Genomic DNA, 26,833 nt, shown 5'->3' with positions numbered 1-26,833 from the left:
GGCTGTCTGGGTCACACACTCCAGCCCTGGCGCTCGGCCCCCCACCAAGTCACAAAGACCGCGGGCCACGCCCTGCGCCCTCTCCCGGGTCACCAGCCCTCGCGACCCGGCCTTTCCGCCCCCACCCCGGGGCTCCCTCCAAACCTCGCTTCCCTTCCCCCGCCCCCGAGACGCCCCAGCCCTGGGCCTAGACGTGACCGTGCGGGGATGGGGCTTGCGGGGACGGGGCGGGGCAGGCGTCTGCTCGCCGGTCAGCGGGCAGCTACCCCCGAACCCCCCGGCCGAGGAAGCTGGAGCGGCCTTGACGTCCCCAGGTCACTCATGGGGTTGCGAGGGCCGGCACGTGACAGCAAGCCCCACCCCGACCGCCTCTCTGGTCCGGCATCTCGGGGGGGAAGGTAGGAAAGCCCCCCCACGCCCCACCGCCTTCACTCACAGCAGCTTTTCGAAACCTACATGTCATCTCTGGTTCAAATCGTCTTTATTTTGCGTTTAACTTCCGCAGATACCTCAACAGGGAGGTCTGCACACGTTCTGCAGCGCTCGGGAGGCATCTCAGGGCGCGGGGCTCCCACGGCCCTCCTGACCGGCCTCAGGGGCGACATAACCTGGTGAGTCAGCGAAAAGGTGGCCTCACCTCGCTGCCCTCCTGTGTTTACCTTTGCACTTTCCAGAGCCTGGGCAAGCAGGTCCCTCTGGCCCCCAACATTAAACAGCCACTGGCCACGTTTCCACGTGAGCATTTATTGTTCAGGCTAAACTATATCAAAGTGTACATTGAGAGAGACAGTGTTTTAAAGCCCATTTGTCCGGATTTTTTAAGCTCTCTAAAATAAGAAAGTGGAAGCCAGTATTGCCCCTCCTGGTGCCTGATTCTAGCTCTAAAACTTGAACTCTCTGGTCCCCAAGAAGACAGAAGCCTGGTGGTGCAGTGCTGTCCCTGTGGCCCCCACCCCATTTCTATGAGCTGGGGTCAGGATGCAGACCCTGCCTGGTCTGCTCACCTCAGAGCTGCAAGGAGGCAGAGGTGGCCCAGCCTGAAGACTGGGTGGGATGTGCATGTGTACAGGGAAGAGTGACCTAGCTGTGGCGGTGCTTGTTTGGCGACAAGACCAAATTGTTTGCCCAGAGCTGGTCCCGCACTTCATCCTTGCTTTCTGGAGCTGCGAGGACAACAGAGAGAGACTGTCCTTGTCCCCTCACAGGTCAGCCAGCCGGGAAGGAGACAGAGCTCACATGGCTGGCAGTTTCCACCTGTCAGGTTTCGTACCTGCATTCCTCCTGCTTGACTGAAAATAATAACCTGACTTGGCATGAATACCATGAGGATACCCCGGCAGCTGGAGTCACCTGCGTTCAGGGTCCAGAAGCCTGGGAGGATCTTCGGATGGCCCTGGCCAGGTCTACCCCAGCTGCCCCATCCTGTCTTCATCTCCCTGGGCTAATGGTTCCTTGATCCTAATGGCCCCAGGCTTTTCCACCAGCCCATGGGGGAACCAATTAATACGCCCCAACTTAGCAGAGAGCAAACATCCTGTGTTCCTGAGCACTGCTGTTTATCTCCTCATACTGGAAGAAAAGAAGCAAAACCGCTTTGATGTGTACCCTTGTGAATGAAAGTACTGGCCGGAAAACAATCACTGAAACAATAACTTTCCCAGTTCTACAAGGTGCCCTCAAGTCACTGTAGATCTACCGGTGCCTGGGTCAGTTGGGAGAATCCAGGTGTAGTCACAGGGACGAGGAGATGGCACACAGACTAATTCTTGGCCATGATTTTAATCAAAGCCAATGTCATTCTCACACCAGGCTGTCCTGGGCCAGCCCTCAGGTGAGAGTCAAGATACACTACTTGTTAGGAGGTGGAGAGGACTGGGAAATGCCCTGTGACAGCCCCTGTGAGGGTTCCCTGGCTCTGATGGGGTCCATTTTGTATTTTGAGTGAATAACAGGAGCAGGAGCAAACTGAAAGGGTGGAGCTCAGCCTCCCTGGTCACCAGGGCCAGCGAGTCAGTGACTGGTCAAGTCTGTTTCCAAATCCTCCAGCTCAGCCCCACCCCAAACAACACTGAACTGTCACAGTGGCCATTCAAAGCTCCAAGCTGGATATGAGGACACCCAGGGACATTGAGCCGGGCCAATGAGGAGGCAAGGTCTTTCTGGAGTGACTGGGTTAAAGTAGGAAGAGAGGGCAGAAACCTGGGGTGTGGATTTCGTGTGGGAAAGGCGTCAAGTGTGCCCTCGGTTCTGGGGAGGACAGAGGTGCTGGCCTTGGTGTCCTGGCAGGATGGGCTCCAGTGCAGGCTCAGCTCAGAAGGGAGAAGCTAAAAACAGGTAAGACCCAAACCCAGCTGAGCACACGCCACGCGGTCAGCACGGAAGAGCAGATAACGGGAGCTGGCCAGAGTGGACGGGGAACTTGGAGATCCGTGGTCAGCCCAAATGTGAACGCCTGGAGGTTTCAACTCCAGTGCCAGCTGTGAAAGAGGCAGGAAGCGTGTGCTGGGTCCCTCACCATCTGTCCGGCTCTCGGCACGCAGGGCTGACACCCTTCCTTGCCCGGGCAGTCCTGGGCACTGCCATGCAGTCAGGCCACCTGAGAAGCACTGAACCGGCTTATCTGCCAAGGCATAAAATAGTCCACATGTACCTATTTCAGAACTAAACTACCATGAGAAAGAACTCCACCGTGCAGCCTGGTCTGCCCTCACCAAGGGAGAAGGAAGTGTTAGAAAGCAGTAGCTCGAGGACTGCTGGAGTCTGTGTGGTTTAGCGTGCTTGGGCCAGGCTAGCACTGCAACTCAGTTTTTCTGTGGTCACTGGGCCATCTGCACCACGACAGCTCTCCAGGCCTTCTCCTTGTCAAACTCCTTCAGGGGGCTTCTGGCCATCTGTGACAAGGACAGGGAAAGTGTTATTTTGCCAGGGCCAGTGTGCGGCAGGAAGGCAGATGCGGCCAGCCCCAGGTGCCATTGGGTTTTGCCTTAATTTTACAGGTTTTCTCTGCATGGGAAGAAAGGAGTGAGCAGCACCTGGACCTCTAGGAAGGAATCAAAGGCCTCCACCCCTTCACCCTCCTAGAAATGCTGTGTCCCTCACGTGTTCTCTGCCGATGGTCTGCACGTGTCTGTGCATGGCTCTCTACCTGGCCCCATGCTCTGGCTGTGGGGCGAAGGCTGCACCTGACAGCCAAGGAAGGGGATGCTTGAGGCAGAGGTGACCAATGCCTCCAGACATGAGGGAGGACAGCTGCCCGGGCCCTGGGGGCTTCAGTGCATGGCTCTCTACCTGGCCCCATGCTCTGGCTGTGGGGCGAAGGCTGCACCTGACAGCCGAGGAAGGGGATGCTTGAGGCAGAGGTGACCAATGCCTCCAGACATGAGGGAGGACAGCTGCCCGGGCCCTGGGGGCTTCGTGGTCACTGCACCTGAAGGGCAGAGGGCAAGTGTGCCCGGAAAACACAGCCAGGAGGGTGGCCACGGGGCAGAGACACTGAGCCCCCAGCCTTTCAGATGTGGGGGGCAGGGCCTGGGGGAGAGTATTGTGCAGGTGGCTGTAAGCCCGGCAGAGGGGCTACGCAACCCCACAGAGCCCACTGACCAGAGGTCATTGACAACCAAGCTCTAGAGAGCCCCACGTGCCAGGCCAGGTGGGCACCCCCTTCCCTACAGAGCCAGCATCCCTGTTGGGGCCAAAGAAGGAAACTTCTCTGACCCGTGGAGACGCTTGCAAAGTCCTCTTCTGTGTTTGTAAGAGCAAAACTGAAAGCACTGACTCCATGATACTTTTCAGGGGTGTCTTTGTGTTTGCCTAGTTGTTCTTAAAAACAGTTTATATATTTTGCTTCTTTGGGATTTTTCTGGGGTGTTTTTAAAAACACAAAGTGGTACCACAGGTCTTGAAGGACATCAGTGAGGGGATCATTCACTTGCATGGGCGTTTGGAGGCCCTCACCAGGACAGATGGTCACAGGTCACTCACCTCCCCGACAGGGTGCTCCTGCTGGCCAGTCTCGGTGTCCCAGGATGTGCCCTGCAGCCTGGCGCCGACCTTGAAGCTCACGCACTGGATGGCGGTGCCCGTGTTGAGGCTGGCCTGGAGCAGTAGCACCAGCAGCAGCAGCAGCAGGAGCACGTCGTAGGACTGCTGAGGGCGGGACAAGAGGTGAGCAGGGCCGCTGCCACCCGTCCCTCCCACCACAGAGACCCATGCAGACAGATGCCCTCATGACCATGGCCCTCCCAAAGAGCAGATGAGCACTCGCTTTGAGCCCTAACAGTCTTGATGCATTCTGTCATTTCAATAACCTGAATGATAATCATTCTATCTCAATGGGTGAGATCAGCTCTGCTGCCTGTGCTGCTGGTTATGTTCAACAGATAGGCATAAAGTGACCCAACAGGCTGCCAGCCCTTGGATATTGCCGGCTGCTGGTGTTCAACTCTTTCCACCCTGGCCGCACCCCAACAACCACAGGATCAATGAGGGAGCCAGACAACCACTGTGGCCCACACAGGGGGTGTAGTAGGAGGCAGAAGTGACGGCAGCCTTCCAACTACATGTTAGCAGGAAACACATTCCCAAGATTGGCAGAGTCGGCTCTGGAGGGCCTGAGCGGAAGGAAAGGGAGGTGAGGGTCCGGGGGCTGAGACACGCTCCACCAACAGATCCACCCCAAGCATCAGCTGCTGGAGAGGATGGACCAAGGGGTGCCAGGACCAGAGGGGGGAATAGGGGAGGAGCAGGAGAAGGCGCCTTGGGCTCAGCAGGGAAGGGGAGGAAGGAAGCAGTGGGTACAGAGCCCCAGGGTCAGAGGAAACAGAAACTGCTCTTCAGTACAGCAAGAAGCCACAGCCCGCTGTGACACTCACAAAGTACCCAAACCCTCCACACGCCATGTGGCTGTCCTTCCAGCTTTGGCCCAAGGAAATACAAAGCAACTAAATGTTAACACAAAAAAAGAACCCAGCATGCATCCGGTGTCACTACGAAAAAGAAGGAAGGAAGAAGAGAATGAACCACTCTTCTTAAGTCAAGGTGCAAAGTTGACCTGGTTGGAATTAAAAATAGCAATATTGTGCTTTCTAGAGCCAAGGCACGCTGATTCTAAAATTCCTGCAGAAAAACAAACAAGCAAGGAAGCTGGGAGAGCCGAGAGGAAGCAGTTAGTAGTCAGGCATCCGGCCCTGTCAGATACCAAGCAGCGGCAAAGCCTCTGTCACCGCCGCAGGGTGGAGCCAGCGGGCAGGCCCGCGCGCCGACAGGAGCTCAGTGTGGGGGAGAGGCTTCGTCTCAAAGGACTGAGGAAAAGGGAACTTTGTAATAAATGGTGTCTAAACAACTGAAGGGTCTTTGGAGAAAAGGTCACACGGGTCCACCTTTTGCCACACTCCACGACAACGCCAGCTGGAAACACACAGACCAGCATTTCTAACTATGACTTAAAATCCAGAAGCAATTAAGGAAAATATCAATCAATTTAACTATATGAAAACAAAAAAAAAAAAACCTTTCACGTGACTAACATCACGACAAGCAGAACGAGAAACAGCTGCCAGGCTGAGGCCACTGTTGGCACCTTCCACTACAGGTGGAGGGCCGGCCTCCCTCACGTCAGCAGAGTCCTCGAGAGCCCAGGAGAAAATGGGCAAAGGACACGAGCAGAGTTTACCGGGAAAGAAATGCCGATGTCCTTAAGCATAGTGAGAGGTCCTCACCGCCACTCATGCTAAGAGAGGCCTCTCCTGCTAAGAGAGGCCTCTCCTGTTTTGCAGAAACTCAGCATGACACTGGGTGGGCTGTGGAGACACACATGCTCTCCTGCCATTGGCAGCTGGGGAAATGGAACAGCCCCCACCAGGGAAATTTGTTGAGGTTTAACATTATAAATGCATCTACCCTTTGACCTGGCAACCCCTCTCCTAGCTAATTATTGTAAAGCTACATTGCACGGACTCCGGGCGTACATCAGGCGTCACTTATAGTAGCAGACATTGGAAAATAACCCAGCTCCCCTCATCAGGGACTGGCTGCACATACTGGCTGCGTATGTGCAGGAGTAATGAAAGACTACAGGAGGGCTCTGATCTCCCTGGGCACTGAGGAAACACCAGGATAAATTACTAAGTTAAAAAAAAAGCAAAGTTGGGCCGGCCCAGTGGCGCACTGGATAAGTGCGCCGCTTGGGAAGCGCGGCGGTGCTCCCGCCCGAGGGTTCGGATCCCACATACAGACCGGTTCCCGCTCACTGGCTGAGCGAGGCGCGGGAGCAACGCCGAGGGTTGCGGTCCCATTGCCGGTCCCCGGTCCGGTACGGGGGCGACACTGAGGGTTGCGATCCGTTGCCGGACACGGAAAAAGACAAAAGACAAAAAAAAAAAAAGCAAAGTACAGAATAGTGACTGTCGAGTGCAACCTGTTTTGCAGGAAAGGAAGCAAAATAATAATACAGTTGCCTGTGGAGAAGCAGGGAGACCAAAGAAACTGTGTACATGTTTTTTATATTAAAGAAACAATAAAGAAGAAAAAGCACCAAACTCTAAAATTGAATACAACCGAAACCAATACACTTAAGTGTGTATTAAATCAATAGCATAACCACACACAGAAGAGGGGAATTATTTCTCATAGTGCGTGTACTGTCACTCCCTAGTGGGATGTATGTTAAGGGCACAAAGGAAGCCTTAACTTCATTCAGTATCTGGTTGCCCATACCAGCCAGCAACCAAAAAAATAAATAAATAGAAAATAGATTCACTCAGTAGGTGGACAGCTGGTAGTAATAGTGGTCTCTTGCAATTGTAAACAGTTTTATGTGTATTATAAGACAAAATAAAGTAGCAAGTATATTAAATGTTACATAAAGGATTTTTGCAGTAGGAGAAAGGAGATGTAAACATAAAATAGAAATCAAGAAAACAAAAACCCTAGAATGTTACAGTTGAATTGGAAATTCCAATATAAATTTATGGTCTTTAAAAATATGTGTATGTCCCAGCTCTGTCACTGGAAGGGCTTAGAAGCAATGACATGTGGAGGGCTGAGCACACGGGCCCAGGTTTGATTTCTAAGCTCTGTTCCCCCCAAAGGGACCCAGCACATCTGGGCTGTGACAGGAGGACATGGAGCTGGAGGATGCTCCCTGTGGCCATATCTGGGTCAGCTCCAGCACCACAAGAGTGACGGCTGCAACATTGGGAATAACGAGAACCCGTGTGTCCTCCACAGGACGAGCGGAGGAGGAGCAAGCAATGCATGGCACCTTGCCTTCACGCCCCAATGTGAAAAATGATCCAGGCGGGGACCGGCCATCAATGCTAACCCAAGGGAAAGTCCTGGGGACAAAACATCTGTGCAGTTCCAGAGCCTGACCCACGGAAGCGGAGGAGGAGCAAGCAATGCATGGCACCTTGCCTTCACGCCCCAATGTGAAAAATGATCAAGGCGGGGACCGGCCATCAATGCTAACCCAAGGGAAAGTCCTGGGGACAAAACATCTGTGCAGTTCCAGAGCCTGACCCACGGGCTGCCTATGCCCCGTGAAGGGGCTCATGCTCCCCAAGAGTGCTCAGTGGGAAACAGATGCACAGGTGGGACCAGCCCCCAGATGGCAGCCTGGACTCCATGGAGAACACAGTGACTCGGCAGTGATACAAGGTGTCCTGCTCTGGAAACGTCAGTCCACAAGGCATGTCCTTGAGATGAGTCATGAAAACTGAATGTGGACTGGAGATGAAACAACATGATGTAATAATTTTAACCATCTTAGGTGTGATAATGGGATTGTGGATGTGTAGGAGACTGTTCTCAAAAATGCACCTGCGAGCGTCCACCGTCCACCCATCAGTGTAAACACTCGTGTACATAAAGTGAACCACTGGAGACTCTCCTTGTCTACTGCACTATTTTTTCTCCTTTTCTGTATGTCTGACATTTCTTGTAACAAACATTTGGGGAAAATACCATTCATACTGGAAAGAAAAAGCTGCAAGGTACATGATAAATCCAGCTGTACGTGCCTGAGCCTTACGGAGAAAATCATGAAATGTTATTGGAAGGCTCTGGAGAAGTCCTATGTAGAGACATGTTCATACACGGAGAGGCTTAAAGCCACGACACTTTCAACTCTCCTCACATTTATCTATAAACTTAAAGCAATTCCGATTGAAATCCCAACAGTGTGTCTCGTAAAGCGCGACACCTGACTGTAAACTGCACGCGGATGCTCAAGGGGCAGAGAAAATCCACGGCAGCTGTGAAGAGAACACCGTCCTCCTGGGATGCAGCCGTCACAGGGCTGAGGTAAGGGGAAGAATGACCCAAAGTTAGAAAAGCAGGAGCAGCCTGGGCAGAAACAGGGACAGAATGGCTAGACAGGGTCACTTCACTGTCCACATAGAAAAAGCAATTTAGATCCACATCATGCTACGCATGAAACCACCCAGAACAGCCTGTGCAGAGCCAGCTCCGGCCGGGCGGTGCCCCTGTCCCAGGCTGCTGCCCAGGACTCAGCGCATTCCCCGTGAGACTCTTCCTCAGATGTGTGCCAATTCACGGTGGCACTGTGTCTCTAGAGAGTTTTAAATAAAAGAATACATACTTTTATGGCTGGTGGGTAATCTTTAAAAATCTCCACGATTCTCATTACACTGAATGACAAATATCCAGAGGCCGTGAACAGCAGTGGGGACGTGAGGCTGCTTACAGCAATCAGCACCTCCACCTGGTTGAAGGCAAATGAGAGCTCGGTTGCTGCCCCCTTCTCCGAGGGCCTTGGCAGGGAAGGGGGCGTGGCCCATCCTTTACCCAGAGCATATCGCTGGGCTCAGCATGCAACCCCTGCTAAAATCTCTGCCCGTCCATTCAAAGCACACTGAGCACGTCATGTGAGGGTTTTTCTAATTTTTGCACAATTCTCCAAAAAATATCACTTGTGTATTGATCACCTCTCCCACTCTTTAAAAATATGTCCTTTTAATGACCCCCAGATCTTCCCAAATCATGCAGTGATGCCTAGATCAAGTCTCAGAGCAGAGAACACACCATTTACAGGGCAGTTGCCGAGCGTGACACCCACTGGCAGCACAGTTGGGCTCAACACTCAGCAACAGTCACTGATTAACAATTGATCAGCCTTACAAGATGCAGACGAGTCTAAAGGACTGTCTCCTCCTCTCTCCTTTGCTTAATCTCAGGAGTTTCTTCTGACTCTCTGCTTGCTGTCACAGACAGGGCAGCTGATGGCCAGTGGAGCCTCAGCCTGGGCCCTCCGGGTGCTCGCCTGAACTGGCCTTTCCTCCCCGGCCCCTGCTGCCCAGGCCCAGCAGTTGCTGATGTGGCTGGAGCCTTGTCACCTGGCACTGTGGATGGGACAGGCCAGGCCCTGACATGGCCTGATGGGTCCCTGATACCCAGGGTACAGGCCTTCACCTACCAGACACTTGCTGGGACACTCTGCTGTCACATGACTGGCAATGGCACTTGGAAAACACTAAGAGAAAAGAAAAAAAAGGGATATTTCATCTTCAGTCCACGAAGCCAAAATCAAAGCATGCACTTTCCCATTCTAATGTGACCTGTGCTTCTGTCCAGTGGAGGGGAAGCCAGGGCTGGGCAGACGGCCATGGGGCTGGTCCCTGAGGGGCGGGGCTGCTGGGGCCCCAAAGGGTGGGGGCTGGTGGTGGGGAAGGACAGGGCGGCTCATGGAGCCTCCTCTACCATGTCTAAAAATGTCTAAGCCTGCAGGAAAGCCGCAACAATGATGCAATGAGAATCCCAGTACCCTAGAATCCCTGATCACTGACACTCGGCAGCATCTGCGCCCTCTCAGATAGCCCTAAGTCTGAGCACCAAGTGTGCGTCTGCTGGACACCAGGGCTTTGCATCTGGTTGTGGGTCTCCATTCATGGAGGATGTCTTTCGCTTCTGTCACCCTTGTGTCTGGGCACTTCTGAGGAGTGTGGGCCCATCTGCTGCAGACTGGCCTCGTCTGAGCTGGACAGGTGTGTCTTCATGATTAGACTCAGGGAAACCACCCAGGAGATCAGGCATCTCCCCAGGGTGTCGCTGGACCCCTCCCCCACTGTGCTTTGACCCAGGAAGGGCCCCGACCTTCAGCCCAAGTGGGCCCCAGGGACAGGCTTCAACCTGGCCCCTGAGCCCTGGACCCCTGTCTGGCTTCTATGGTCCATGCCCTCGGCTTCTCCACTGTCCCCTGGCCAGGGCTCAGGTAGGTGGAGCTGGCTCACGACCTCCACAGAAAACCCACCCCAAATCTCCCCAAGATGGGGACAGGGACAACATCTTTCATGATGAAAACACCTTTTCTGTGATATTTGGTCTCTGTTCTCATAAGCTCTGGGATGTGACCCCAGAGCTGCCTGTTTCAGAACACAGAGGTTAGGCATGTGCGGCATGGGTATACACACATGTGCAGCATGGGCGTGCACACACATGAGCCCTCTGTCTCTGCAGCAGCCCGGGCCCACCCCTTCCAGGTGTGGGGCTCCACTCTCTGCCCTGCCTGGGTCTCTCTCCCTGCTCCTGTCCCTGGGTGGTTAAGTGGGTCTCAGGGGCTGATGGAGCTCAGGCAGGAGTACCCTGAGGGCACCACTCTCAGCCCAGGACCCGTGGCAGGAGCTGAGCCACAGCTGCTGGTGCATAACGTCCACCCTGGTCACACCAGTCCCTCAGCAGGCACGTGCCTTCTCACAGCTGGACGTGTGGTTAAAGAAGGCAAGCAGTCAAGCCGAAGGCCACGCCTTCTGGGCAGCTTCGGGAACAGTTTCCCCACCACAGACTCAGAGGAGCCATAGCCAAAGCCAAGGATGCCCCCCGTGTCCTGTCACTTATACAAGACGACAGTGTCAAAATCCAAAAGTCCACAGAATTGACAAGCAGTGTGGGACAGACCAGTGGTTGAGCCATCCATGCCTTTAAGCAGGTCACCATGTGACATGTGCAGCATGACCATTGGTGTCCACGTCTGGAAGCACAAGGTGCAGGGAATGGTGGTTTCAAGTGTAACGCATGATGTGGAAATGCGGGGTATGGAGGGGTTGATCTAGACCTGATGCTCTGAGAGATGTCAGGAGCCCAAACCCAGCCCAGGCCACACATCAGACCGGGAGCAGGCAGGCTGTATTTCAGTTCAGTAATTAAACAACATTAAACTGTGTAAGTCAGAAGGGACACCTGCACTCCCATGCTCACTGCAGCTCTATTCACAATAGCCAGACATGGAGCCAACCTACAGTCCATCAATGGCAGAATGAATAAGGAAATGTGGCACAATGGACTGCTACCCAGCCATAAAAAAGAATGACATCCTGCCATCTGCAGCAACATGGATGACATCACAGAAAATTATATAGGATAATACAAATAATTTTTTTCAAGAAAAAAATAATGAAAACAATATAAAGTAATAGTAGCAGTTAATATAAAAAGTCAACACACTGACTCAGTTAATCCTCAATCCCCCAATTCTTCTGGTTTGGGGGCCAGCAAGGACGCTCTCCTGGCGGGTTTCCCATCTGAATGTCCAGAGCTGTGGCCAAAGACCGTGTGGCCTGGCCAGCCGTGGATGACTAGGTAGGATGTACTCACAGCCACTAAGATCCAAAAGAAGGTCACTGAGAGGTGCGGGCCTGAAACCGCGTCATCCACGTTCAGAGCAATGACGCCACCGAGGACGGCAGACACACCAGCAATCACCTCGACGACCTGGAAGGGGCAGGGGGACAGCATCACCTCTCTGTGCCCACCCTGAGGAAGTGGAGACGGCCCCCAGGTTCCCCAGGATGCAGTGTGCAGGTGTAGACCCCCCGGGGGGGGGGGGTCGTTGGCTCACTGGGCTGCCTGCTTGTGGATGGGCCTGGATCCAGCCACACAATCAATCGAGGAGCCCACCTAGACAAGCGTCCCCTCTGGCCAGCAACAGCAACTTTTCACGTCATGTGTCTTTCCTGAAGAAAAATGTCCTAAGTAGATACTCCCCCACTGTTCCTTTTCTCCAGAAACTAAGTTATTCATCTGGCGGTGCTGGGGGCTGAGAAAAGACCACCAGATGTCCCCACCCCTGACCCCACAGGACCCTGTGGGGAAAATAGGATAATTTAGTCAGGCTCCCTCGGCTCAGGTCTGGCTGGGGGTCGAGCTGCACATTACTTGTAAACAGGCTGTGTGTGGGTGGAGTTGGTGCACATGTGCACCCATGTGTCTTTTTAGTTTGCTGCTACTGTGTGTTCTTCAGTTTGTGAAGCAGCCCTGCCCAGTAGAGTTCATGTCTAAAAATAGAACATGCTTACTCTGCTGGCAGCTGCTCAGTTTTTCTTTGGACTTTGCCAGTAGCAGTTGAGTTTCTGAGTTTCTCTTTGTACCACCTAAGCTCATAATGTTGTGTGTGCTGAATAAAGACTATTCCTTCTTCAACCAAGGCTCCAAGGACCGTTTTGTCCGGTTACCTAGCTCATAGACCTGCGTGTGAAAGGTTTGTGAACGGGCTTGAGGGGTCTGTGAGCTCCAGACCCAGCCCTAGCTCTACAGACCCGCAGCCAGCACCTGCCAGCAGACCCAGGAAAGACGGGGGAAGAAGCAAACTCACAGAAGCCATGTGAGGACCAGCAGGAGGCTCAGACGGAGCCCAGCTCATGGACAGCCAGGCCTGCAGGAGCATCGCGGAGGGCCTGGGCACGCGGCAGCCAGGCTGCCCCACTTTCAGAAGGCACGAGGCCCACGATGGACAAACAGAACTGAATTCTTGCCTGGGGGACCTCGTGAGCATGGGACAGAGAGGTCACCTGCACAGGCAGCGGCTGGCCACGGCAGCAGCAGGATCAACCAACGCTCAGGGAAAGCTGTCACCCAGAAGTCTCTCCTGGGCAACATTATCACTTTCTAGCAAAAACTGTAAAAGCCTATCAAAAACAGCCTCTCAAGAAACTCTAAAGAAAGTGCATTAAGTAGAAGAAAAACTGAACCAGAAGGGAGGACTGAAATGCAAGAGACATGGGAACAAATGCATTGAGAAACATAAGTGTTGACTGAGTACAGCAAACAGGAGAGTGTCTGATTTAGGGTGTAAAAAAGGAAAATGTTACTAAATGTGGCAACCTAGACAACAAGTGCGGATGGAGAAGTGAGGATGGATAGAGGAGCCAGGCCGGCCGCTCAGAGGACAGGCCCCTGTGATTTGTTTATTAAGGCGCATGTTAAAATACTAAGGATGACCTTAAATGAAGACAGAAATACAATTTCTAATCCATAACTATAGAGAAAAGGAAAAGGGGGCTCCAACCAACTCAAAAGAAGGCAGGAAGGAGGAGAAGAAAAAACTGGGGAACAGAGAACAAAAAAGATGGTAAAAATATAAATAAGAATATCAGTAGTCACTCTCAACACAAATGGACTAAATTCATAGATTAAATTAAAAAACCAAATACGGTTATGTGCAGTTTATAAGAAACATGCCAAAAGTAAGAAGGAGAAAGATACATCAGGCAAAGATTAACAAAAGATCATTGATGACCTTAAATCAGTCCATATAGATTCTGTGGCAAAAATATGTTACTAAAGATAAAGAGGGTCACTACATTATGATGAGGAAAAAAAAAAGAAATTCACCAAGGAGCAGTTCTAAACTTGTATGTAACTAGAAACGTGGCACCAAAATCTGTGCTGGCAAGCTGCAGAATTGCAGAGAGAAATGGGGGATGCCACACTCAGCTGGAGGTTTTTAACAAGTCTTTCACTAACCGAACATGCAGACTAAAAACAAAAAAAGTAGACAGGGCATAAAAGACTTAAAACACAATTAATGAGAGAGAGTGGCCATATAATTTATCCTCAGACCAGGATGCTGAGAGGGAAGGTACTCCTCAGGACCACACTGGCAGCCAGCAATCACCTTTATCAGTATATCTGCCCCTAAAAATTAAAGAACACCAGCGCCTTTTAAGAAAAAGTATTTTGTTACCAACAAGGCTACTAAACATACTGAAATATCTTTCACAGACAAGGTATATGCATAGCCCAGACAGCCATATCTTAGCCATCTTGAAAAATAAATGTGATGATTTAATCCAGCCTCAACCTCCCCCAAATAAAATAAAGTAAGAAGAGAGAAAAGAGAAAGAAAAATTTTTCTTACTGAATAGGATTTTAGGACTCGAGCAGGAAATGTCACTTCATCCAAAATGTTGGTGCTGTCAGAGATAGGACCCTACAAAGGAACAAAATGTTGTCAAGGAAGATTTGTAGATACCGGGACTTTCACTCTGCTGCTGGGTCCAGCTCTCAGGGGATGGGTCAGAGTGGCCTGCCTGGGTTTGGAAATGGGACCATCTCAAAGTCACCGCCAACAGATCTGCAGCCTCGAAGCTCAAACAGACCTTTTCCTTCCATAGGAAAATGTGTTTAATTACCATGATCTCACTTTACAAGACATTTTTAGCAGATTTGGTCTGTCCGTGTGACATTACTGGGGATGAGCGCTTGATCGGAACTACACTCAAGGAGGAAACAGTCGGGCACCTTCCTCTTGCCTCCCCACCCCCGCCCCAGCCCTCCTCAGGAGAGCCCACCCAGACCTGCTGTCGGAGGGCACCCCCTGCCGGTCCCATCCTGCTCCATCAGAGGCTCAACCCACCTTCTTTTTCCTGCAGTATTCCTCGCTGGACCGGGCAGAGATGATCACCGTGGCTGCCATGAGAAGCTCCAGCAGGAGAAGCAGAATGAGATTGAAGTTTATCTGCCAAAGGAGACACACACTTTAAAGTGGCTGCATTCGGCGTTCTCTCCAGCTTCCCTTAGACACCTTCAGGACAGGCCTGCTCAAGGCTCTAGCCCACAGTCAGACACAGTTCCCACCAAAGGCCAGACATCAGGCATTGAGGGCCACATGCTGTCTCTGTCTCACATGGGCCTCCATGTGTTTTTTGTTCTTTTCAACCATTCTTAGCTCAAAGGCTATACAGAAACAGCCATGGACTGGATTTGGCTCCTGGGCTATAGTCTGCCGAATGCTGATCTAAACCTTTATTGTTCACATGAAAACCTATACAAAAATGTTTATAGCAGCTCACTGCTTAAGTGCCAAAAACTGAAAACACGGGTTTGGGGGATGGTGGAATCTACGCATGTCGATATTCATAGACCTATACGTTTAAAAATGTCAATACAACTGTGCAATAATTTAGAAATAAGTTTTAAAAAGAAAGAATATGGAACTATATTCAACTAACAATAGAGCCTCAAAATATATAAAGTAATAACTAACAGAACCACAGGAAGAAAAAGATAAACCAAAAATTACAGGAGAACTTAACTCACTTTTCTCAGAAATGAAAAGACCAAAAAGACAAAAACATAAAGAGAAACCTAAAAAATCAGAAAAATGCTGTATTAACCACACCTTCTATTTTTTGTATTTCTGATGTTCTGGCATCTGGGGCCTTGCTAACCCTGAGGAGACTGCCCCTTCCCGTCCAGAGTCCACACCTCCCCACCATGGGCTCTCACACTCGGGCCACCATCCACCTGCCCTCCTCACCCCAGGGCCAACCCCAGGCCCCAGCACCCACCAGTGTTACTCAAACTGGCCGGTCCTAAGCCTGCTGACCCTACCTCACCTGTCTCTTCCCGCAGGAAGCACAGTAAAGGCTCTGCCCACATTCCCCCTCGCTCCCTCTGCCCGCGACTGGCCCTGGTGCTTCCCCGTGTGGGCCTGTGTGGCGTGGGTGCCCTTGCTCATAGGATCTGTGAGTAACAAACTGTCTTTTCAAAGGCAGTTGTCTCTAGATGTTGGCCTCGTCATCCTGAATATTAATAAAACCTAAATTTTAAAACAAATGCAGTTAATAATTTTGATCTACAGAAATTTACGTGCACAATAAAAAAGAGAACATTCATGCTTTTGTAGCACTTGTGGAACACCAACAGAAATGGCCATGTATGAGGGTACTTCATGGAAAGATTTGTATTATCTTTTAATTCCATTTTTCCATGAACTTTTAAAAGTACATTTGTATTGAGCCACAAAACAAGCCTTGGGAATCAATACATTATGGATTGTGTATTGTGATCATAATGTAATAATGTTAGAAATCAATAATAATTGGATGATTTTAAAAAATAATCTCCCATGTTTGTTTTATCAAGGTTCTGGCAGAAAACAGATGGGATACTCAGAAGGAGTGAGTAGGGAAAGTTTAAAGAGAGGATGAACACAAAGCATGTGCTGCAGGGATGGGAAGAGCAGATGCAGCTTCCATTGAAGGCCTGAGAGCCCAGCACTGTGCGGCTGCGAGAGAGGGGCCAACTTTCGAGGAGGCCATGGCCTTGGCAGCAGACCAGCCCCTGCCTGACCCATCCCAAAGGGGCAGAGCCAGGGGATATGTGCCCCAACCTCTCTCTAATGACCTATCTGTGTCCCCCTGAGCCAAGTCCTACAGAGACCAGAGAGCAAGGGCCCCCAGGGGTGGACGGTCCACACAGCTGCCTCCTGGCCCAGACGGGGAGGCAGTGGGTGGTAAGTGGAACTGGAGTGGCAGAAGGGGGAATTTTCAAACACTTAGAACTAAATGACAATGAAAACACCTGAAATCTGGGCCACAGAGCTAGAGCAGTAGCAGAGGGAGATGTTGTGGCATAATCCTGACAATGATGACAATTTGTCAGGCTAGGCTAAGTCCTGGAATCCTCACAGCACCAATTGTAGCGCTCTTAATCCTCTTCGTGATGCCAATTGTAAAGGTACTCGGCCATGACTATGCCAGTTGTCGGGCTCTTTTACCTGCTGGTAATCCTGCACCGACTGGGCCAACTGTTGAGCTAGGGCTGGGTCTGGAGCTCCCAGACCCCTCAAGCCCGTTCACAAACTGGGTCACAAACCCTTCACACACCAGGCTGGGTCCCCAGGCCCCTCACATGCCACGCTGGGTCACCAGACCCCTTCACGCAGGTCTATGAGCTAAGTAACCGGCCAAAAGGTCCTCGGAAGCTGTAGGTATGGAAAAGCATGGCTGCACTGAGGGTGGCCGCCCCAGGCAGTAAACGCCAGCCACGGTGGCAGCACCGCGCGGGTGCACTTATTCCACCCACACACACACAGTGTTTACTGAACCACCCCCAAATGGCCCTGAGGTGAGGGGAGCCTGATTAAATTATTCTATTTTCCCAACAGATGTGTAGCAAAATACAAGTATTAGGACATAAGGACTGAAGTCAGGGGCAATAAGCTTTCAACTCAAGAAGTGGTAAAATGAGCAAAAAGCAAATCCCAAGACAGAAGGAAGGAAATAACAGAAATGAATAAGCAGAAAACAGCAACAAAATGTTAACAAGACCAAAGGCTGGTTCTCTGAACGATGATAGGATAGATACAACAAAGCCACAATTAAATTTTAGGATGAAAAAGAGATAGCTACAGATGGCATGAATTAAAAATTGTGACCAATAGGGCCGGCTCATGGCTCACTTGGGAGAGCGTGATGCTGATAACACCAAGTCAAGGGTTAAGATCCTCTTACCGGTCATCTTTATTAAAAAAAAAAAAATTGTGAGCAATATTATGAACTATATGCTAACATTTTTGAAACCCTGAAAGATATGAATACACTTTTCATAAAAATATGATAGCCAAAATTTGACACAAGAAGAAACAGAAAACATTAAAATAATAATAATGAAAGACACTCCCTCACCAAACACAGTAGATGGAGATGATTTTACAGGTGACTTCTACCAGGCTTTCCAGAAACAGCTAATTCTTATCAAGTTGTTTCTAAAAATGGAAAAGAAGTAAAAGTGTCCTAGTTCATTTAACAAGGCCAGTGTGATATTTATTCCAAAACAAGATGAAGGAATCAATGTCCATTTCACTCATGAACCTGATACACAAATCCTGCACTGACACCTGCCAGCCAGCCCGGCAGAATGTGGGGAAGATTGCCATGGGAGAAAGTAAAGCTTACCACCAGACAGGAGAGTTCAGCACCAGAAAAAGCCATCAGTCAGCTCACCACACGCTTAGCTGATCGAGGAAGGGTCGTACTCACGTATGCAAAATAGCAACCATGAAAGTTCAACACATATTCACTTTTTTTTTTTTGTTTTTTCCGTGTCCGGCAACGGATCGCAACCCTCAGTGTTGACCCCGTACCGGACCGGGGACCGGCGACGGGATCGCAAGCCTTGGCGTTGCTCCCGCGCCTCGCTCAGCCAGTGAGCGGGAGCCGGTCTGTACGTGGGATCCGAACCCTCGGACGGGAGCGCTGCCGCGCTTCCCAAGCGGCGCACTATCCAGTGCGCCACCGGGCCGGCCCCATATTCACATTTTTAAAATTAAAAAACTCATAGTTAACCAGGACTTGAAGAGAACATTCTTTAACTTGGCAAAAGTTACATATCGAAAAGTTAATAGAGAATCTTTGGATCCATTCCATTGAAAGTCAGGAATAAGATATGGATGCCCATTGATACACACATGAGACACAGTTCTGGAGTCCTGGCCAGAGCCTTGAAGAAAGGAACAGAAAGAAGAGATATAAGAGTTGAAAGGAGAATGCTGAAACTGTCATTATTGGCAGATGGCACAATCACCAACATAGAAAAACCCATACAATCCACAGAAAAACTGTAGGAGCTCAGCTAAATCAACTTACAAAAATCCATTTTAAAAAATGTGTAAAATTTGAATGAATTTTATACCCAAATAATACATTGTGCCAATGTCAATTTCCTGTTTTAGGATTTTTAAGTTTTTTGGTGCTGGCTGGTATGGGGATCTGAAGCCTCGATCTTGGTGTTATAACATTGCTCTCTGACCAACTGAGCACTGGCCAGCCCAAATTTCCAGTTTTTGATGAAGTGCTCTGATTATGTGAGATATTGCCATTGGGGGAAGCTGGATGAGAGACAGATAGGAACTCTCTGTACCATTTCTGTAAATTCTTTTGAATCTTAAAATTTTCAAAATAAAAAGTTTTAAAAAAGTCAATTGCATCTCTCTTCACTACCAATTGCCAATCTGAGAATATATTAAAAAAAAAAAAGACACCATCTTATTAGCAAAGAAGTCGGTAAGTCATCTAGGGATTACTTAACCAAGAATGCACAATCCTCAAAACATTGGAGCCCTAAGAAAAAACAGAAAAGGTGATCGGCATCCATGGAGAGACAACCTGTGCTCCTGGATGGGAAAGCAACAGAGTAAAGATGTCAATTCTCACATAACTATAGTATAAACTTAAAATAATGCAACCAAATTCCAGCTACATTTTTTGAGGGACTCACCAGACTTATTCTAAAATATATTTCCATCAAGGAAGGTCAACTTTGAGAAGGAGCAAAGGAGAACAGGCGTTTTCCAGTGAGATATCAAGACATGCCGCAAAGCCATCACAGCAGAAAGTGTGGTGTCTCCTGGGAGCGGACAAGCCCGTGACAGCCAACAGCACAGTCATTTCTATGCAGGAATTTAATGTACTGTCTAAGAGCAAGTCTTGTCATTCAAGGAGAGAAAGACGACCAGTTTTTGAATGAGCCAATGGTGTAGACAGGCAATCGGCAGGGAAGGAAGCCCAGGAGGAGGTGCCCAGAAAGAGTAAGACAAGAACATGGGAGTTTAAATGATAAGGAGCCACCTCTGCCGCCACTGACTGGCAACGGCACAAAGTCAATGGCACCCAATATAGGAGAGCCTCAGCTGGGGCAAGGGTGTGGACCTTCCATGCTCTGTCAAGTGGAATACCAGGTGTGTGCCATGCCCTGCAGCCACTCTTGGCATAGGAGGCTCCAGAGACATCTGTGTCACCAGTGTCGGGAGCAGAGCAGTGATGTGACAAATCCACACATCCACTGTAGACAACGGCCAGTGAGATGCAGGGGCCACCCTGCGGCAGAGCCTGGCGAGAGGCCATGGGCCACACAGACCTGCGGTGGGGAGGCAGGTAGAAAAACACAAGCAGGTGAGCTCTTCAGCAAGGTGCCATTGGGGGTGGTGGGAAGGCAGATGCAACAAGAGCACACGGGTCAGGAGGCCCCGGGTGGAGGCTCCAAGGACTAGTGATGGGCTGACCCACACCCGCGCAGGCAGAGCCAGACCCTGGTGCTCTTTCCCTGCAGGGCTTTCTGTTTCAGCACTCACTGTGTGTCCATAAACAGGACACTGCGTCTGAGCATGATGGTCAGGCAGCAGCTGTTCAGTAACTGTCAGAGCCCACTGGGGCAGGGACCACTGAAGGGTGGGTTGCCTGCAGGTTCCAGTGCAGCAGGTCTGGGCAAGGCTGAGGAGCTACGAGTACGAGTGTCAGGTGAGGCCAGTGCTGCTGGTGCACGGGCCACACGCCGAGCAGAAGGCTGGGTGGGTATGGTTTGATGCATGTGTCACGAAGTATTCACCCATTCTGTCTTTCATCGTGCAATTTTGGGCAACTACCGTGTGCCGGCACTGTCTTGAGTGATGGACATTTGTTTTGGTATGAGATTTTGCTATGGCGAGCATGCTGCTGTGACCTTCTCGTGCACACTTCCTAGCCTCAGGTGTGCGAGCATTTCCACAGGGCTTGCAGCATGGGTAGCACAGTGCTCACACATCTTCAGAACCTACCTGCAAGTCCCAAATTGTTTTCTGAAGCGCCTGTGGTGGGCATCAGAGGCCATTTCTTCATCCTGGGAGAATTCGTCAGCCCCTCACCGTGTCTCCCGTGTCTGTGGAGCTCCTAGTTCTGCCTCAGCCATTTGGTCTGGACCTCCATGGAGGGTGGGAAGCAGGCATTTGTTGCAGTGACTCTGGCACTTGCTGTGTCCCTGGTCACAAGACTGCTGTCTACACATGTGGGGCTGCCCTAGGCTAGCCCAACCCAGGGATGTTTCCTCTGCCCATGCTGAGATCACCCTGCTTGTTAGGACAGCTTTCTAGTAATTCTTGGTTGTAGGGGGATGTACCCCAATCCCACTCTTCGAGGGGGGGCTCCCTTCCCTGGCTCCAGGCCCGTACGCGAACCTGCAGGGATTCTGATGCAGAGGGTCCAAGAGGAGCTCCCCTCTCTGTGACATCAGGTCTCGTACACAGTGCAGTCCTCCATTTACTTAGGATTTCATTAACAAAGTGTCAAAATTTTCTAACAAATAGTCTCCAAGATCTCTTGTTACATTTATTCCCAGGAACTTTATATGTTTAATTCTATGAAATGGTATCTTCATTCAGATTACATTTTCCAGATTACAATTTTTTTTGCTGTTACAAAAATTAATGTTTTACATTGATTTTTACATCCTGCGATCTTGCTACATGCTCTTAATAATTCCAGTGTCAGGGGCCGGCCCGGTGGCGCACTGCTACAGTGTGCCACTTGGGAGCGCGGCGGCGCTCCCGCCGAGGGTTCGGATCCCACATACAGACCGGCCGCTCACTGGCTGAGCGAGGTGCGGGCGCAACACCAAGGGTTGCGATCCCATTGCCGGTCCCGGTCCGGTATGGGCGCGACACTGAGGGTTGTGATCCGTTGCTGGTCACGAAAAAAGACAAAAAGGAAAAAAAAAAAATTCCAGTGTCAGGTAAGTAGAAAATCTCTGTCCTGCACATATTGGCAGTTCAGGTGTTCCTTTTGGACCTCATGTGTCCATTCATTTTTCTTGCCCTACAAAACTGACTAAGATGTCCTCGGGGCCACCTCATGCTTTTCCTGATCTTAAAGAAAGTCATTTGATGTTTGACACAAAAGCAGGAGGCTTTTTAAATTTTTTATTCTTTTTTTTTTTTTTTGCAGTGTATATTTTATCAGGTCCTTGATTCCGCTGAAATTTTTCTCTTTGGGCATCATAATTTAAATGGCAGCATTTTTCCACTTTTCTTAGTGGTACTTAAAAGATAATGTGTCTTACAGTCAACAACATCACAGATTTGATGAAATATGGTATTATGTTAATGTTAACTTTAGGAAATGTTGCAAAAAGATATTTAAAATATTACTTATCTATAAATCCAAACACTGGAATCAATTAAAAGAGTTCAATAAAGAAAATTCTTTTCTTCGGAAGCATAACTAAAATTTTCTCAAACTCAAAAGCTATGATAACATTTACTGCATATTTCCAACTCAACACATAACCTTTACTGACACCCACTCAGCACGCCCAGAGCCAGCAGCATCTGAGGTCAGCTGAAAGACCCAGTCCAGGTGAAAACAGGAAACCCACATCCCTTCCCAGTGACTCACGTTTATAGCTGACGGGTTCAGGACTAGTTTGCATCCAAACCAGATTAAACACGTGGTGGTGACAGCAAATGTGGACACAAACAGTATCTGAAAGTTGGGGATCTGAAAAACAAGGGAGACGTTTTCCTTCTTTGAATACAACAGACATAAAGAAACAAAACACCAAACAAAACTCCAGGGCATTCACTAAAAGTCCTAAAGATTGTAACACCTAAGGAGTGGTGTGGCAGGGGCCCTGTGTGCTCAGGACTCCCCCATAGAGGCGGGTAGGGCGGGAAGCCCAACAGCCTGGAGAGGCAGCATCTGCATAACCCTCTTGGTGCCCCACCCATCCGTGTGCATGTATACGCGTGTGCACAAATGTACACATGTGCCCTTCAGCCCCACAGAGGGCCTGGGCCCACCTGCCCGCCTGACCGCCCTGCCATCTGGCTCCCTCCAAGTCTGCAGAGGCTGGACAGAAGGTGGGACTCACCATGTTGACGTTTCTCCGTGAAACTGCAAAGCTCACAATTGCTGAGGGGATGCACTGAAAAGAGACCGGAGCTCCGATGAGCCACGGCTCACCTGAGCAGCACGCTGGCCAGAACTGCCACTTAAAACAAACTGCAGTAGTGTTTAAGCTTCCCAGTGAGCTGAGTCACATTGGCAAAGCAAGTACTGCCAGTCCACTCCATGCAGGGGGTTTGCTCACCATAAAAAGGTCCCCAGGTACTTCAAAATAATTTATTCAGAAAAAAGTTTAATTTTCCTGATGAGCTGATACGGCAAACTCTTCTAGCTGGACAGACTAGGAAGTCCAGATTGTAACTTACTATTGCCCAAAACCAGGGATGGTCTTGGCTGAAGAATTACCCGAAAGGGAAAAAGTATGCGTGAGGGAAGAGGAAATGTTCCCTTTGTTTCCAGGAGCCCCAGAGCCCTTAGCCCACTCTGACCCCTCACTGTGACCCCCAGGCCAAGCGTCCAGGGCCAGGTTAGAAGATGAGAGAGGGGGTGTTGGGTGGAGGAGGATCAGCCGGGCCTGGCGGGCCACACCAGTGCCACTCTTACAGGGACTGGGACCCCAGATCCCAAGGTGGGGGCAATAGCTGGGGGCCGGCTGAGGGGCAGAGCCTGTGGACACGCTGCAGTGTTGGGTGGGGAGGCAGGAGAGGGCTCCATATAGGCACGAGTGAGGGTCTGGGAGGCCCGGCTGTGCGGGCTCAGCTTGGGCCCTGGACCCAGCAAAGGCAGGGACAGAGGCGCGTGGGGCTGTGATGGGAGAGATCTGTGTCCCGGGTTAGAGGTCACTGGGTCCTTGACAAGGACTTCTCCAACGGTGAGGCCAAAAGGCCAAAGAGAAGTTTCCAGGGGGAACGGCAGGGAGAGGCGGTCACATTCCTTCAAGGAGTTTTGTTCTGGGGAGTGGACACAGGGGGACAATCCAGGGGGTGGGTGCAGGGGCAGGAGACCTGGGTGGGGGTTGGGAAGGGAGAGGAAGGGATATGAGGGGCCTTTCTTTTGCAGGAGCTGGCAGGTCATCAACTGAAGGGGGGCTTCCTGTGGGTAGGGGGACCATGGTGGTCTGTTTTCCCCTCCCTGAGGACCAGTGGATCCCTCACCCCACCCGTCCCCTGGCACTGTGTGTAAGATTCTGAGTGCTGGGAGGGGGCGGGGCTGCAGATTCCCTGCCAGCTGGGCAGCTGCAGCAGGTGTGGCTGCCTGTTAAGACATCAAAGTGTTATTTCCTGCACAGGCGTCTTTGGAGTAAGATTCAGACCTGCTTCAATAATTTTCAAAAATAATAGATCCTATTTGAAACTGAAGTCATGGGAATGACTCTGAATGAGGAGCAAGTGGGACACCTGGGAGTCTCAGGGCAGGGAAACCTAGCTGCAAGACAGCAATCTCGGTACCAAGTAGCTTACAGAGCCCGCAGCACACCGCAGATAGTCCATTTCAGAAGGGAACACATTCCCCAGGTAGAGCGAGAACCCCGAGGTCACCAGGAGGCAGCTCTGCAAAAGAGCAACACAAATTCAGTGAAATGGTCTGCAGGTCAGAGGCTGGAGATGCGACAGCAGCCCTCTGACTACAGCAGAACTGCTTTCCCACCAACACCCACAGCGCCAGCTGTGCCAGTGCCCAGACCCGGCCTGACCTGCACTCCTCCCCGCAGCACAGACATGGCCTGAAGTGGACCACCCTCCCCCAGTGTCACAGCATGGACCTCCACACTGTTATGTGGGGGAGGGGGAGGGGGCTCTGTCAAAATTTGAAGGAAGAGATGGCTCCTCTCCCCAGAAAAGGCCCTTGCTCAACATGTGCGATTGCAGGGGCTTCAGGATCCCCACCCCCAGGTCCAGGCATGAAGCCCTTCCAGCTCCCTCTGCAGACGCTCATCCAAGCTGATGTCTGGGAAGTGACCACTCGAGTCAGGGGCTACGGGCCCAAGGGCTTCCAAGTGGTGCAGCCCCAGGAGGAGGCAGGGCCAGCCGGGCTTTACTCTGAGATGGGAAGTCACCACAGAGGGTGGGGCCATATGGGACAGTGTTAAAAGTCACTGGGACCCAGGGGAGGTGTGGTCTGGGGGCCGAGGAGACCACACAAGCCTAAGTAAGGAGGGGCATGGGGAGGAGTGGGTAAAGTGCCACGGCCACAGGCTGTGAGGACACTGAGGACAGGGTCCAGGGCACAGGGCCTTAGGTGGAGCAGGGTCTGGCCACTGCCACCCACACCCCAGGAGCAGAGGGAGGAGGAGCTCCCTCTCTGCCCATCTCAGGGGGGTCCTGTCCTGGTGTGGCAGGCTCATGGCCCTGGGGGCAGGCAGGACCCTTGGGGGTATTGCAGGGGTGGCAGGCAGAGCCTGGGGCATGAGGAGGGGAGAGGTCTTTACCTGGATCACAGTTCTCAGCCCAGGGCCACAGCAACCCAGGTCCCACCCGCAGAGAGGCAGGTCCAGTGGCCTGGCTCTAGGCAACTGCGTATACTCAGGCAAAAATGGCTCCTTCAGTAATCTAAGTGTCCACACATCTGTGCAGAAAATGTCCCAGGACCCCAGGAAAGAACCTCAAATGCTGGGTGGTGCCACCGCCCCACCCTGGGCCTCCTCCCTCCTGTCCAGCCCCCTGTAGCCACTCCATGCCCTGGACTCCTGCCTCAAGACATGTCCCTGCTGCTCACTCTGCCCTGAGAGCCTTCAAAGGTGACACCTCGGGGGACTACCAGACTGATGCATGACTCTTGGACTCAGTGTGGCCTTGGACCACCCATCTCCTGGTGGGACACAGCCACAGCCAGAGGCAAGCTCAGGGCTAGCATGAGATGCTCACAAAGAGAGGAGAGTGATTCAGAGAACACAAGCAAAATAACCACGTCAGCATCCATGAGGCTCCAGCAGCAGGGGACCCTGCATGGGCTCTGGGGCGCTGTGGCCAGTCACTGCAGAGAGGAGGTGCTCGTGGCCCTCCGTGGTCACGGTGCTGAGCTACTCACCCCCATCAACACAGAGAAGAGCCAGGTCTTGTAGCTGAAGCAGGGAGGCAGCCTTTTCGACAGCTGCAGGTCGTTCGGCTTTGCATCTGCGATGTGGCTCCCCAGGTCCTGGCGTCCCCGCTCCAGCGTGGGCATGCGGTCATAGCTCAGCTCCTCCCTAAACTGCTCCTCCCGGGTCATCACGCTCGGGGGACAGACACATTATGAGTGGTGACACCACAACTGTGCTGACTGTACAGTCACGGGTCACCATTTATTTATTTGTAATGAAATTATCATTGACTTTGTCCACTATGAAAAAGCTTCAATTGAAATAAGTTGTTTTCAAGAAATACTTTTTTAACAAAGAAATATTGTTCACAGTGAAATTCTGTAAGTTTGATGAAGAAAACAAGCTCTTACTTCTAAAAGTGAGTAAAGTTACTCTGCCAGTCAAGCAAGCCCGAATGGTCTGAATTCAGGGTAAGATTTTAGGCTCTAAATGCCTTACTGATCCAGGTCCTTAGGTACCATACATTCCAACTTCCATTAGCAACGTTATTTACAAACCCCGTGACGCACTGGGGACTTGGCCTACCGCACTGCTCCAGGTGGTAACCGAACAAGGGACTATGGAATACACACTGCTCGGCGGGTGCTTACCTCTGCGGTCCGCGGGCCGTGGGGAGCGCCAGTCTCTGGGTGAGGGGTTTCCAGGAGGAGCTATTCACAAATGGAACAAAAGCTCAGCAAAACTGTGCTCAAGGCAGGGGAAGGAGAGTCGCTCCCTGAATTTCAATGAGGACATGAAGCCAGAGGATCCTAGAAACGTTTTGCAGTGATTGTTTAACCACTGGCTCGGAGCTGTCAACCCCACCAGGAAACGAAGGGGCCTCCTGTTGCACTCACCGCAGGTCTCGGGCACCAGGGTGCCAGGGTGGGTATCTCAGAAGAAAGACGTGTACCTCTCACAGAACTCCGCCAAGAACAGAATCCTAGCAGGCACTGTTTCTGAACCAGATAACTTTTTTATTCAAAGGTCTTTTTCTATCCCTTGTGGCCACACAATGGAAATCTCCTTCGCAAGGTCACATAAACACTTACGCACTTGATTTGGCTGCTGTGGCCCTTGAGCTGCTCGGAATTCCACCCCACAA

General features: G+C 51.1%; 1 protein-coding gene across 3 annotated transcripts; it reads right to left on the bottom strand.

The window, feature by feature from the left end:
- Positions 1-724: 724 nt before the first annotated feature.
- On the bottom strand, positions 725-26,833 carry MLC1 (megalencephalic leukoencephalopathy with subcortical cysts 1). Of its 3 annotated transcripts, XM_008568952.1 has the most exons (13): positions 26,586-26,833; positions 26,340-26,498; positions 25,698-25,881; positions 24,131-24,220; positions 22,696-22,749; positions 22,221-22,322; positions 14,648-14,749; positions 14,150-14,221; positions 11,608-11,724; positions 9,434-9,490; positions 8,600-8,722; positions 3,982-4,146; positions 725-2,891 (listed from the first exon to the last, which is right to left on the bottom strand). In XM_008568952.1, the coding sequence occupies exons 3-13, from the start codon at positions 25,875-25,877 to the stop codon at positions 2,817-2,819; spliced, it is 1,137 nt and encodes a 378-aa protein (XP_008567174.1). In that variant the 5' UTR covers positions 25,878-25,881; positions 26,340-26,498; positions 26,586-26,833; the 3' UTR covers positions 725-2,816. The 3 variants fall into 3 exon arrangements, with proteins under 3 accessions (XP_008567174.1, XP_008567173.1, XP_008567175.1); XM_008568951.1 differs by having other exon boundaries at positions 25,698-26,399; XM_008568953.1 differs by lacking the exon at positions 26,586-26,833 and having other exon boundaries at positions 3,982-4,143; positions 26,340-26,416.

Source organism: Galeopterus variegatus, unplaced genomic scaffold (genome assembly GCF_000696425.1).
Source record: "Galeopterus variegatus unplaced genomic scaffold, G_variegatus-3.0.2 Scaffold454, whole genome shotgun sequence".
NCBI classification, from domain to species: domain Eukaryota; kingdom Metazoa; phylum Chordata; class Mammalia; order Dermoptera; family Cynocephalidae; genus Galeopterus; species Galeopterus variegatus.
Note: the sequence above shows the minus strand (reverse complement) of the source record. Positions and strands in the feature narration are given on the sequence as shown.